This window comes from Geotrypetes seraphini, chromosome 1 (genome assembly GCF_902459505.1).
Source record: "Geotrypetes seraphini chromosome 1, aGeoSer1.1, whole genome shotgun sequence".
Classification (NCBI taxonomy): Eukaryota; Metazoa; Chordata; class Amphibia; order Gymnophiona; family Dermophiidae; genus Geotrypetes; species Geotrypetes seraphini.
Genome location: NC_047084.1, coordinates 477729697 through 477744222, shown reverse-complemented (window position 1 = coordinate 477744222; position 14526 = coordinate 477729697). Strand labels below are relative to the sequence as shown.

The window sequence follows — 14526 nt, the reverse complement described above, 5'->3', positions numbered from 1 at the left end:
ATCACACTCTTACATAGATTTTAAGAGTGTGGTTTGTATACAAAACCCTCCATGAATGGTCCATGCTTGCATAAATAAACATGAGCATGTAGCTTATAATTACAAAGGTATTTAAGAGGTTGGAATATATGTTGGTAAAGTAATATGCACAAAATATAAAATAATATGTACACACATTGCATATCACCCAAGTTTTGCCCAAACTATGTTCCTGGAAATGTTTATACGCAATTCAAGTAAAAGTAGAAACACACCTTTTGTGTGTCTTTTTACAAATTATATACTCATACAATTTCATAATAGCCCTTTAGTAGTAATCATTTATATAACATTTCTAGATCTTTGCAGTGCTGCATAGAAACACATAAGTGAAAATCCCTGCTCATTGGCACATACAATCTAATCAACATGCACAGATAAGACATAAAAAAAAGGTATGGATTAAAATTAACAAGGCCATGAATGGGGACACAAAGATTGTAAAGCATATACAGTTTAAAAAATTAGCCTATGAGTGGGATGCAATTTTATCTAAGTAAGGGCCTCATTTTCTTTTTTGTTCAATTTGTTTATTGAATTTTCAATAAAGGTAGAAGTGATAACACATTCTAAGTCTACAATCAGGAAAGCATCAATGTACAAATAAAAAGATAAAAAATGTTAACAGGCCTGTGGAAACATCAGACAGAAATCCTGAAATAAAATTATGAAACCATATGGGTATTGTTCAAGTAGAAGTGAATGGGAGACCATAAGGAATGCTGAGCAACAATAGAAAGGTGGGAGCGTTTTTCTATGCCATGTTGCTTGCAGCGTTTGTATAGGCAAACAGAGTTCCAGCAGAAGGTGTAGTCCAGAAGCTTAGCGGATTTCCAGTTGTGTAGGACATGTTGAATAACAACTGAAATCAACATATCTATCAATTTCAGTTTACAAATACTGTTTTCAAAATAAGGATTTCAAAGAGCATAGAATAATGATGTCAAAATGATATTTCTCTGGAACAATTAGAAATAGTCTTATAGTAAGTCAAATATCATTCCAGAATGGGCAAACTTTCACACAGTCAAATAGCATGTGGCTCAAGGTACCAGAAAAATTAGAGCAATGCCAGCATTTATCATCTTCAAGTAGTTTAGCTTTCATCATTCTCTGTGGTGTCCATATATAGCATTCCATATCAGAAAGTATAACAACTGAGATAATCCAACTGAAAGAAGAGGTCTATTGGTTCTAGACCAGAAAACATTCCATTCTGAGTGTGTTAATGCAATATTAAGTTTTTGTGACCATTTAGATTGAGCATAATGATAATCACGTAGTTGTTTATATAAAGTGGAAACAGCTTTACCTTGAATAAAGATTAAGTAAGGTACATCATTTTTCAAGACATATATCATCTTTAGATAGAGAAGAAGAAATTGTCAATTTTGAAAGATGACACACTAATAATGACCATTGCGTTTCTTTATGCTTCAATGAGGGATATGTTTCTGTAAGTTTATGAAAATACAGAAGGCAATTATTGGAATATAGCTGCTTAACAAACCATTATTTTCTTTGTTGCTATAATTTCAAATTCAAATATTTCTTTTTATGTTTAATAACGAGAAATTGCCCAATTCCAAATGTGTTCAGCTTCCTGACCCAGAGGAAGAGATCCTGTTCCCCCTGTTAGTTGATGTAATACATTGCTACCTGATTGTGTGTATCAGGAGAACTTGGTTGGAGAAATGGTCCTGAAATGTTTTGACTGCATTGTGGATCGCTCAGAGTTCTAGCAGGTTGATGTAAAGGGTCCTCTCCTAAGATCACATTGAGTTTTGAGACTGTCCAGGTGAGCTCCCCAGGCATACATGGACGTATCTGCCATTCACACTTTCTGAAGAGGAGGTATGTGAAAAAGCAAGCCTCTGGAAAAGTTAGTCGAGTCCAGCTACCACTGGAGAGATTGACGAAGAGGTGAGGTGACATTGATCCACTCTGATAAGGAATCCATTGCCCGGGACCATTAAGAAGCTAGAGTCCACTGAGCTGATCTGAAGTGAAGATGAGCAAAGGGAGTCATCTGAACTGTGGATGCTATATGACCCATGAATTGCATCATTTGTCTTGGTGAAATGGTTTGTAGATTGGATACATGACCGCAAAGGTGAAGTAAAATGTCTTTTCTTTGTTGAGGCAGGAGAGCTTTTAGAAAAATGATGTTGAGTTTGGCTCTTATGAACTCCAAGACCTGAGTGGAGTGAAGATGAGATTTTGGAAAATTGATTTTGAATCCCAGGAGCTGTAGGAAAGCTACTGTGTGTTGTGTTGCTGAAAACATTAGCTGTGGTGAGGCAGTTTTTAATAACCAATCGTCCAAATAGGGGAATACCTGGTCGCTGCTATGACCACTAGCATTTTGTGAACACTCTTGGTGATGAAGCAAGGCCGAATGCAGAACTTTGTATTAAAAATGTTGATGAACCACATCAAACCAAAGAAACTTTCTGTACTCAGGATGTATTGAGATATGTGTGAAGCCTTCTTGAGGTTTAGAGAGCACAACCAATCGTTTCTTTCTAGAAGTGGATATAACGTTCCCAGAGATAGTATGCAGAACTTTTCTTTGACAATATATTTCTTGAGGGCTCGGAGGTCGAGTATGGGACAAAGACCTTCTGTCTTCTTTGGAATTAGGAAATACCTGGAGTAGAATCCTTGATTTTTCTAGGAAGGAGGTACTACTTCTATGGTGCTGAAGAAGGGACATCTGTTTCGATGTGAAAGAGGATTCTCTTGGCAGGTTGTTTGGTGGTATTGCTGTGAAATGAAGAGAGTAACCCTGCCAAATTATGGTAAAAACCCAGGTGTCTATGGTAATTAGAGTCCAATGATGATGATATGATAGACGTCACCCTCCGATGGGCTGAGGAGGTGGCTGAGATGCGGGAATATTGGTTATGCTCTTTAGAAGCACGTCAAAAAGATTGAGTTGGTTTTTGGGAAGATGAAGGCTGAGGTTTCTGAGATTTCTGTGATCTTTGCCTCTTCTGAGGCAGAGGCTTGGAGGTAGATGAAGTAGCTGGATAACGCCTCTTTTAGGCATAGGTGGAGAGCCTTCGAGTGGTCTTAGGAGCCTGAGCTTTAGAGCCCGTCAATGCAGACCAGTTCTGCTTGTATCTGGTAAGTCTCTGTGTGGCACCTTCAATTTTATCGCCAAATAGCTCTTCTCCAAGGTAGGGAATGTTTGCTAGTCGATCTTGCACATTAATGTCCATGTCAGAGACACGGAGCCATGCGAGACGTCTCACTGCAATAGTCATAGCTGAAGCTCTTGAAGTAACATCAAAGGCATTGAAAGATGACCTTTGCCATAAACTTTTGTGTTTGGAGCAGATTTTGAGTAAAACAGTGCTCCCCCGCAAATTTGCAGTTGGCGGTTCACAGTCCCAGTCATTCACAGTATTTTTCGACCGAGAATGACCGGGCAGGAGAGGGCAGCCGGAGCGCCGCCGAGTGAAGGAAATCACTCGCTTTATGCTCCAACCGCCTTTTCATGTACTAAAGTCGGGCCTTACCAATCAAGAGCTGCATGTCAAAGCAGCTCCTGATTGGTGAGGCCCGACTTTAGTACAGGAAGAGGCGGTCAGAGCATACAGCGAGTGATTTCCTTCACTCTCCGGTGCTCAGGCTGCCCTCTCCTGCCTCTCCAGCTGCCCTCTCCTGTCTCCCCTGTCTAAAAACCATATTCGCAGTTTTTCAAAATTCATGGGGGTTCCTGTAACCTAACCCCCGCAAATTTGGGGGGAGTACTATATCTTGAAATTCCGCAAGTTTGTCAGATGGAAGGTACTGTTTAAAATCTAGCAACTTCTTAATGAGTTGTTTAAAATAGAAGGTCATATAGAAGTTGTCATTAAGAACTCTACTGGTAAGCATTGAGTTCTGAAACAGACATCTATCAAATTTGTCCATCGTAAGGCCTTCCTGGTGGTGTGGTAGCATAGACCCTGGAACTGGATGACTTTTTAAGAGTGGACTCAACTAGGAATGATTGATGAGATAACTGTGGTTTATCAAATCCAGGACAAGACAATCCTGTAAAGTGAGTCAATTTTTCTAGGAACAGATAGAATTGAAAGAGGAACCTCCCAGTTCTTAAAAAGAGCTTCTTTGAGGAGTGTATGTAAGAGCTTCAAGAGCTCTTTTGGAGGATCAAAGTCCAGAGCCTCTAGTAACTCTGCTCTAGGTTCTAGTTCAAATTTGTACAAATGTGTTTCATTTTATGTAAACCGCCTAAGTACCTAGGCGGTTTACATAAAATGAAACACATTTGTACAAATGCTTCAAAGGTCATAACATAAAATAAAGAGGGAGACAAACAAAAAGACACACTAAAAGGTAAAGATGGATACAAAAGGAAAAGTAGTAAAGGGATACATCATCTAAATTTTAAATGGAGGAAGGACAAATCAAAAGGATAGAAAAGGCACATGAAGAGGCAAAGGGTGCAGCAAAGGGCCTGGAGGAAAAGAAACAATGCTGACAGAATTAATCATGGGTTGAAAACATACTTCAAATAATGAATGTGTCTTGGAACAGGAAAGTTTTTAGGCTTGATTTGAATTTAGACACACAGGGCTCCTTTTACTAAGGTACTTTAGCGGTTTTAGCGCGCGCTACAATGCCACAAGCGCTAAACACTAACGCCTCCATAGAGCTTACGTTAGTATTTTTCGTTTAGCGCAGGGTTTGCGCGCGCTAGAAACACTCACAGGCCACACATCTTCCACAGCGAAAATGACACACCCTCTCCCTCCTCACATATAGACTAGACATCAGCCTTGCATAACATATGATGCCTGTGATGTTATGCAGGAGGGCATCATGGCACAGGTCCCAAGCAGAAGAGCTGTTAAATTACGCTCTCTGACATCTTGTGAAACCATAGGAGTGGTATATGGGATGACATGCCCCTGTGGGTTATCTTACATCAGCCACACATCTAGATGTTTTAAGACTCGGCTGTTTGAACACCAGTCCAACATAGCTCATAAAAAAGAAATTGACATTCTCACCCACCATTGTGTTATAGAACGGCACAATTTTGATGATTTTGTGTGTTTTGTTTTGGAGCACATCCCTGTTACCTTGCGGAGGGGGAATGTGAAGCGACTTTTGTACCAGCATGAACAGCGCTGGATTTTTTTCCTTGACACCCTATGGCCTAAAGGGCTGAATCAGCGGGTAGAATGGGTGGCGACTTTACGGATGATCGACAGCTGTTGTGACGTCACGAACTGGAAGTGCTCCTGGAAATGGATCCTGTGGCTCTTTTTAAGCAGCGGGTTGTTCTTGTGCCAGCGTGCACGGGAGAGTGGCAGAGTTTCCAACAGAATTGTATTGCCTGAGGAAGCCTTTGAGAGGCGAAACAAGGCACTTGTTGCATGGATTTGGGAATGGGTTCTGGACTTTTCATCTGGTAGCCACCGTGGTGTTTCATCAGTCTGGTCAGACGTTTCCAGCGACGGCGATTTCAGACCATGGTTCCCATTTTGTTTTTCCTTGTGCACAGTGATGGGTGTAGTACCCTACTGATAATTACATTTTTGTGGTGGTGGAGTTTTTTATGCCAATAATATGAAATTAAGCAGCTTTAAATCATTACTGATGTGTGACTGCTGAATATTTATAAAAATTTGAGGCTTTTTCTCCGCCTTTTTTTGCATTAGATGTTTATAGTGGGACCACAGCCCATCTCTGGCGAGTAATATATATTATTTAATTATTGAATTTTTTGAGTGTTATTCTCTATATTTTTCTTGAGAGACATTTAAATACTTATGTGGCGTAAATGCACATGAGTTGAGTCTCTTTCAATTGAAAGGAAGCTCTGGAATGAGAGGGCATAGGATGAAGTTAAGAGGCGATAGGCATCGGAGTAATCAAAGGATATACTTTTTTACAGAAAGGGTGGTAGATGTATGGAACAGTCTCCCAGAAGAACTGGTGGAGACAAAGACTGTGGCTGAATTCAAGAAGGAGTGGGATAGGCACGTGGGTCTCAGAGAGAGAAAAAGATAATGGTTACTGCAGATGGGTAGACTAGATGGGCCATTTGGCTTTTATCTGCCATCATGTTTCTATAAGACTCTGGTGAGACCTCATTTAGAATATTGTGTACAATTCTGGAGACTGCACCTTTAAAACAGGATGGAGTTGGTCCAAAGGAAGGATACTAAACTGGTTGATGGCCTTCATCATAAAGTATATGGGGACAGACAAATATCTCAATACGCACACTTTGGAGGAAAAGTGAGAGAGAGGAGATACGATATAGATACTAACTTACCTATGTGGCATAACTTTGCATGAGAAGTAACATAAGAAAATCATTTTTTATGGAAAGAGTGGTGAATGCATGGAAGAGTCTCTTGATTGAGGTGGTGGAGCAAAATGTATATCTAAATTCAAGAAAGCCGGCTTTGTGTGATCCAAGATGGCCGCGGCCGACTGAACCTGAAAAGATGCCTTGGGACTTGGTCAGTTAAGATAGCAATTTCCCTCGTCTGTCTGACTGTGTTCTGGCGTTCGTGTGGCGCTGATTACCTGCTATTCCGAAGAGAAGAGGCAGAAGTGCTGCTGGAGCCTCGCAGTGCTCTAGTGCCCCTCCACTTGGCACTATTGACGAGTTCCTGAGATGCTTACAGAGTGACCCGCTGATGTTGGAGTCTCGCCTGCAGGAGCCACCGGTAACAAGCAGAGTCGGTGCAGATCTCCATGGGCTGGATACAACTTTGAGCCCCGACCTTAGAGCTCCACCTCCACAGACTCAGTGTTCCAGCTCACCGTGGGGTCGAGCCATGACAAAGGAAGATGTGTCTCTTTCCCATGAGGCTGAGAGTTCTAGTATGGTGAGTATGGATTTGGTCTCTCCATTATTAAAGGAGAGTCTGGAGAAACCTGTTAAATTGTCAATGGAGGGAGTTGACCAACCTCAAGCAGGAGATCAGCAAGCTGTGGAATTTGGTGGTGGGCAAGTAAATACTACTCATTTACAATCTTTTACTATACCTAAGCCACCTGAAGTGACACTTGATTCCCCCTCTGGGATTTAATGGTAAACCTTGGAAAATCTTTAATTCCTCAAATTAATGTTTTGGAGGTTAAAGTAAATGAACAAAAGGAGGAAATAGGGGAATTAAAACAAGAAATGAGCTCTGTTAAATCTCAAACTGATAAGTTGGATAAAGATCTGATAGAGATTTATCGTGTTCAAGATGTATTGATTAGAAATAATTTGTACCTAAGAAGAAAAACTGAAATATTAGAGAATAACTCTCGCAATAATCTGCATTTCATAAACTTCCTGAAGGTATACACCGTATCACCTAGGGAAATGTTAAAGAAATATCTTTTTGAAATTTGGGGGATAACAGAAGAATCAGTTCCTCCCTTTGTACAAGTTTATTATTACCTACCGACTAAGTCTCAACAACCAAAACAATCAAAGACCAACGTCAAGATGAATTAAAATTAAATGTACAGTATCTGATATTCTGAAGGTATCCTGACAGAGAAATAGGTCAACCTTCTACTTTGGTGGCTTCAGTAGCATTAATGATGGACAAAATATGGATTTTGAAGTTATTCTTCAAAACCTAACAAAAAGAATTCCTAGGTTTCCGGATACAAATATTTCCTGATATTTCTCGTGAAACTCAGAAACGTAGAAAACAATTTTTACTCTTGAAAATAGAAGTCACTTCAATTGGTGGGAATTTTTTCCTAAAATACCCATGTAAATGTTTAGTTAATTTTCATTCTGTAAAATATGTTTTTTTGGAACACAATTGACAGCTTTCTTATCCTCATAATGTGCTGAGGGAAGAAATACTTAGATCTCAGTTGTAAATTAGGTCTCTCTCTCAGTATTTCAGTCAACCCTGTTTTCTTATATTAAGGGCTTCTTTTACTAAGCTGCGATAGTGTTTTTATCGCACACAGGAATTTAGCATGCGCTAAACATGAGCTACGCAGCTAGAAATAACGCCAGCAACGTGGCAATTTAGCGCGCGCTAAAACCACTATTGCAGCTTAATAAAAGGAGCCCTAAGTTTTTTCTTTATAGAATAATCTGCTTTTTTCATTTCCTTGGATCCTATTATTGTGGACTTTAGAAGGATAAGTCGATATTTTAGTTGGTTCTGTTGGTTCCCTTAAAAAAAATTTTTTTTGATGACTATTTCCATTCTTTCTGTATAAGAGATAATGCTTGTAAATCTTATAAAAATAAAATAAATAAATTCAAGAAAGCCTATTTTAAATAATGGAAACTATTTCCATTCTGGTAGGGATGCTATTGTTTTGTTTTGTTTTTAAATTCTTTATTCAGTTTTAACTCTTGCAACAAGTGTACAATATTCAATCAGATAATTCGTACAAATCACTTGACATTCTAACAATTATTGGCAAATGCATATAAAAAAGACCCCTCCCCCACCCATCCCATTCATCAGGAATAAACCCATTAAATCACATAACATACCTCCCCATCCCCACATTAAATATAGTCCTATGTAATAAAAAGGTGTCCAAGGTGTCTAATCATTAGAATATGCAATCAATGGCCCCCAAATCTTTTTGAAACTATTATAATTGAATTATATAATTATATATTGTTGAAAACAGATTCAGTTTAAAATTTGCCAAATACATTTTAAATTTAGGGCTCCTTTTACTAAGGTGCGCTAGGGCTTTAACGCGCGGAATAGCGTGCGCTAGACCTTAACGCCAGCATTGATCTGGCGTTAGTTCTAGAAGCGTAACGCGTGGTAATTTCCTGCATGCGCTAAAAACACTAGCGCACCTTTGTAAAAGGAGCCCTTAGTTTTATATTATTTATTTATTGTAAACCACCTTGAAGGTTTTCCTAAAAGTTGTATATAAAATTTCTTAATAAATGTAAACTTGAAACTTAATTTATTTAATTTTAATGAACTAAAATCACCATGTAGGGATCTCTTTAAAGGAAGTGTAATTTAGTGGATAAATTAATTTTATATTTATTTATTTTTCATTTATAACCCACTTATTATCTAAGTGGGTAATAATAAAAACATTCACAATCTAGAATTAATAGACAACTATATACCAAACATTCAGTACTGAATCACAACTCTGTACCCCATTATTATCATCAAACATATACTTACCAAAGAAATGTGTTTTAATCACCCAGATATTAGGGAACTAGGGGAAAACATCAAGGCTCATGACTTTAAATCCTGGTATAGGGCACTCAATTGATCTCCCTATGGTTCAGTTCACTACTGTCACTAACCACCAGAAGCTCTTGAAAAGGGCCCCCTGTTTGGGCCGCCGCGGGAGCGGACTGCTGGGCAGGATGGACCTATGGTCTGACCTGGCGGAGGCACTGCTTATGTTCTTAATCATTTGCCCATTTTATTTCAGCCTTGATTAGCTTGCAACAGAATCAGTGATTTTCATTTTTCAGCACTGCACAATAACTTAGAGTTTATTTAAACTGAGCAATCATTTCATACCTCAGTTTCACATTGAAAGCAGTACCACACTATGGAAATGCATGCAGCTGCTTCAGCTTGCTCTTATCGATACTGCGGTTTAGTCAAATATTTTCAGGCTTTTTAAAAGTACTGTTTGTTTCCTTACCATAAATAAGTCAAATTCCTCTTCATTTCGTGCAATCATCTGATTCAGAGTCTCATCATCAGGAACTTCATCTTCTTCCTAGTGGTATAGATTAAGAGTTGATGAACAAAGAGAAACAATTGCTGGCAAGTCTAAACCCACCAGGACATTAGATTGCTGACAAGTAGTTTTCTCAAAAAGGTTACTAATATATACTCAAGTTTCAACTCAGCACTCAAAAAAATTCCCAATTGGTTCAACATCCAAATGAAATATGAAAACATAAATGGAACTTTATTTTACAGCTGAAGAAACTCACCCCACTCTTCCCTTTATCACCTCTACACAAATAAATGAGTGAGCATGAATAAAGCAAGCATGCAACAAGCAAATAAAATACTTCCATCCCCTCAATCCCTGTGTAGTTATTAACACTATTTAATCTATACCAATTTTCCTATTTATTTCTTTTGCATACAACATCTTGACTAAGCTTTCGAAAGTAATCATTCCTGTATTTGTAATCTCACATTTTATGGTATCAAACTGAAAATAAGGGTTTTCTCTATTCATTTATTTTAAGAACTGAACATTAATCCTTACCAGGTTCTGGAGTTCCCCTTCTTGGTAGGAGTAAAATTCAGAGGTAGGACCTACTGCTACCTGTCTTGCGACTCTAGTAGAGTATGAATTCAGTTAAGGGTAAGACTTGGGGTGGATTGTTTTGGATCATGCCAGTGGAATCACAGAAAGTTCCTGGGCTCACTGGTGGGGTGGGGGATTCTATAAACAATGATAAAAAATGGTGGACAAGAAACTGCTATTCTGTAAAGGCTGCATGCACTTTATAGAATAGCAGGTAGCACTGACTCCTGTGCCTAACCCTGGGCGCCAGACTTATGCTTGCTGAAACCTAATATAAATACTGATGCCCAAGTACTTGTGTAAGTTTTTGGAAGGTCCCCGACATGCCTATGCCCCTATTGGGGGTAAGTGCTATGAGTTAGGCACCCTCATGTATAGAATAGCACCATCAGATGCGTGTGAAAATTTTAATGAGTGCTAGCATCAATAATTGGCATCTGGGCATCCCAGTTTGGATACCATATAAAGAATTTGAGGGCCAGCCTCTATCAGCAGTGACAGAATTATATAATTTCTACAGGTCTTTTCAAACTCTGGGATTTTCTGATATAATCTGGAGAGTGTCATGAGAGTGGAATCTACAACACTGAGGTCCCAAAAAACTATAGAGGACATCTTTGATGGATCTTGGGGTCCAAAAAGTTTCTCTTGCTGTAGACTTCGAGTCTTCAAAAAGCTTTTTTTAACTTTGAACAGTGATTACAAGAATCTACTCAGTGCTCAAGACGAAGACACCAATTATATGGATCAGTGACTGATATGGCCCTGTTGCACTGAGAACATCTCTTGAAATTGCTAGAAGGCTTCAACATCAAAGGAAAACTCACCAATATGAGATTAAAGGAATCAATTATTCCTCCGAGGGTCGATTGATACTGTGATTGAAAAAAAAAAAAGTCAATGCTGCAGGCTGGATACCCAGCTGAAGGAAGACCAAAGACATAAAAACTGCCCAAAGAGCAGAGCTGCAAACTAGAAATGTGGTCGCAGAATATGAAAATGCAGAAACCTGCGATGCTCCAGGTAGATTGGAATATGGAGGTATGCCTCCTTTAGGTCCAAGGATGCCAGAAACACCCCTGGAGAAACAGCATCTATGACTTTGCGCATGTTTTCTATTCAGACAGGAAGAATCTGCAAGAAGCGATTGACTGACTTGAGAGCCAGAAGGGGTCTCTAGTCCTCCGAGTCTGACCATGCCACGATGAAGTATTATGAGTATCTGCCTAAGCCCAATTTGTTTTCCGGAACAGGCTCTATTGCTTGGATGTCCAAGAGACAGTGAAGGATAGAGCAGAGCTTTGACTCCTGTTCCGGCCGACCTGCCGGACAGTCCAGAAACAATCCGGAGGCAGGTAAAAGACCATCTGGTGCCCCTCCCGAACGATGTCCAGCACCTACTGATCCGAGGATATGCAAGGTCACTCCTGGTAAAACAGAGAGGGAGCCCCACCTGACTTTTGGCGTCACTGGGGCGTTTTTTGCTTTTTTTTTTTTTTTAGGGATAGCAGTGGCACAGGATCTGGATACCTGAGGAAGTCTTGAATTGGAAGTATGGTAATGGGTCGGTATCCTTGGGAATATCTTTGGGTGGAACAGCTCAAGGATCCCTGACGAAAACTGTGTGAGGGACGAAAAGTACTATAAAACTGGCATTCTATCATTAGTGAGGTGAAAGCTCACTAATGATAGAATGCGGCTTACTGAAGCCGTCCAAAACTGGTTTCTTAAGAAGAAATCAGTTTTGGACGGCTTCAGCAAACCGCATTCTATCATTAGTGAGCTTTCACCTCCAGTTTAACTGTAATTTGTTTGTTGGTTCCCTGACGCAGGACCGAAATGTGGCACGTCGGAACCAGCTACTTTTCTAAGTTAAGTTAAAAAAATTTTCAACATTTTATAACTTTTATAAAAGGCTAAGCATAGCTGCAGTAGCTAGCAACATAACAGTTAATGAGGACTTACACCTGGAGTAAATTCATATTGAACACTGCAATGATTGGGTGGTGAGGCGGAACATAATACCTTCATGTCTCTGAGCAGAGTTCTATCACATATGTAAATTGACAACTAATGTATAAGAAATTATGACTATTTATCATGAAGTGACTTTCTTATCAAGATAATGAGCATGCTGTGATCTTGGAGTCATTAAACAGTACACCCCTTACCACTAGGGAGGGTCTTGATCAGCAGGAGCCAATGGAGAAAGTGTAGCCATAGCTTTAGATTTCGAAAAACTACCTGGAATCCTACTGGCCCATCACCATACCAAAAAGCTGCGGGTAGGATGGAAAAAGGTGGACAGCACATTAGAACAGTCTGTGACTAAACACGGAGAAATAGAAGGCTGAGTCCAATTTAAACCCTTTCAGGGCAACAGCATGAAATGGTGGACAGAGACAGATCTAAAAAGTCTGTGGATGGTGGGGTTCTCACCCAAATCTGGACACTCCAAGGTTTCAGGTTTATTTAAAAATTTGATATACCGCCTTATCAAAATTCAAAGCGGTTTTACATAATATATAAAAACAAAGAGTAGAAAGGCATACATTAAAAACAAATTATAATTATTAAAACAGACAGTCAAACACATAGACGAACATTAACTTACCGAAACAAAATGAAAAAGCGTAGAAATACATTTGTGTAATGAAAAAGATATCACACTGACAAGTCCCTACAGGGGTAGCAGCAGCAGCATCCATAAGAGACACTGTCAGGAGACAGGATAGGCATAATATCCATGTGGCAACTAACACAATCGAGATCAGTCATAGCCTGAGGAGATGGTTCCCACACAGGATCCTCCGCCACTGGGGTGACCAACCAGGAAGAATGAGACGCACCCGCTGGCTGTGTCAAATGAGCAGGGGCAAAAAATGCACACTCTCCAAAAGAGCTGAAGGAAATCCAGGGAAAATGCATACCCCATGGTCACTGCTGAGTCCAGCTGAGTTGCCTGCACCATGCCAAAAGAATCCCGACTTGGAATGCAGGCATTTGAAGCCAGTGTTTAAAGTGGCCAGTGGGAAAGACTTTTAGCCAAAAACATGAACCCAGGCCAGCTCCTCAACCCTGGAGGACCCATAGGAGATGAAGCCCAAAGCTCCTGCCCCTCCCCCAGCATGCTGCTGCATGCAGTACACAAACGCTGTTCTGGCGCCAATTTAGCACAATCCATACATGCAGACAACAGATTAGGGGCTGAAGAGTCCATCCCAATCAATTTGCAACAAAATCGAGGGATTTTTAGACAGAAATCAAGCTTTGATAAAAAAAGATAGATTAAAATCCAAGATGGCCACCGCCAGTGAATTGACACCAAAAATAAATAAAATCTACAAATAAAAAATAGTGATTTGGAGTTTGGGGACTTGAGCCCTACCCTCAGAAACTGAAAATGAGTTTTACAGTGTTCCACAGACCACCTTCAAAGCTTCCATAGGAAATAATGGAGGTGTACTTACAGTCTGTGAAATGCCTACCAGCCAACTCTGTTACACTGCAGCTGAAGGGAAGAAACAGATTTTCCACCTCAGAAACTGCTCCAAATGACCAAACTTGAAAATCTTTGGACTGCCAGTTGGACGGACATAGACTGTAACCTCCGCCCCCACAGAAACTCTCCACGTGACCGGAGGGAGGGGGGGGGGGCGGAGAACGTAGCCTACACCCTAAACCTGAAAGGATAGTTTACTCAGAATGCATACCGCCTATGCTTAAACCCCTGATAGGGTCAGAGGCAGGGCTGTGGAGTCTGAGTCGGAGGAAATTTCGGGTACCTGGAGTCGGAGTCAGAAGTACAAAAAATTGAGGAGTCGGAGTCGGAACATTTATCTACCGACTCCATTTTTGAACTTGGAATACCAATCACGAGCGATTCTTTCAGCTATAGCACCTACTATATACACAGCACAAATGTTGCGAGCAGCTTCTGCGGCCTTAGAACCTTGATTAAAAGCAAAAAGAAGGTGGTGTCGAAAATGCTCATTTCTCTCAACTTGACATTCCATTTTAACGATCTGAAAATTAACCAGTGCTGTGGAGTCGAAGTCGGAGTCGAGGAGTCGGAGGAAATTTCGGGTACCTGGAGTTGGAGTCGGAGTCTGAAGTACAAAAAACTGAGGAGTCGGAGTCGGAACATTTATCTACCGACTCCACAGCCCTGGTCAGAGGGCAAGTAAACTCCCAGGGGAATGGACCCCGAGTCTGAGAAAGGTG

The 14526-nt window shown here is 40.2% G+C and overlaps 1 protein-coding gene across 7 annotated transcripts in view; it reads right to left on the bottom strand.

Moving 5' to 3' along the window:
- The window catches only part of SMARCA2 (SWI/SNF related, matrix associated, actin dependent regulator of chromatin, subfamily a, member 2), a 604189-nt gene that overhangs the window by 154855 nt on the left and 434808 nt on the right, over positions 1 to 14526 (bottom strand). For 6 of the 7 annotated variants that reach the window (XM_033925235.1, XM_033925226.1, XM_033925254.1 and 3 more), the window contains one exon: positions 9679 to 9756. In XM_033925235.1, the coding sequence (XP_033781126.1) occupies positions 9679 to 9756 (78 nt within the window). Of the gene's footprint in view, positions 1 to 9678; positions 9757 to 14526 lie in introns of those variants that run through there. The other variant, XM_033925277.1, reaches the window with a different exon arrangement.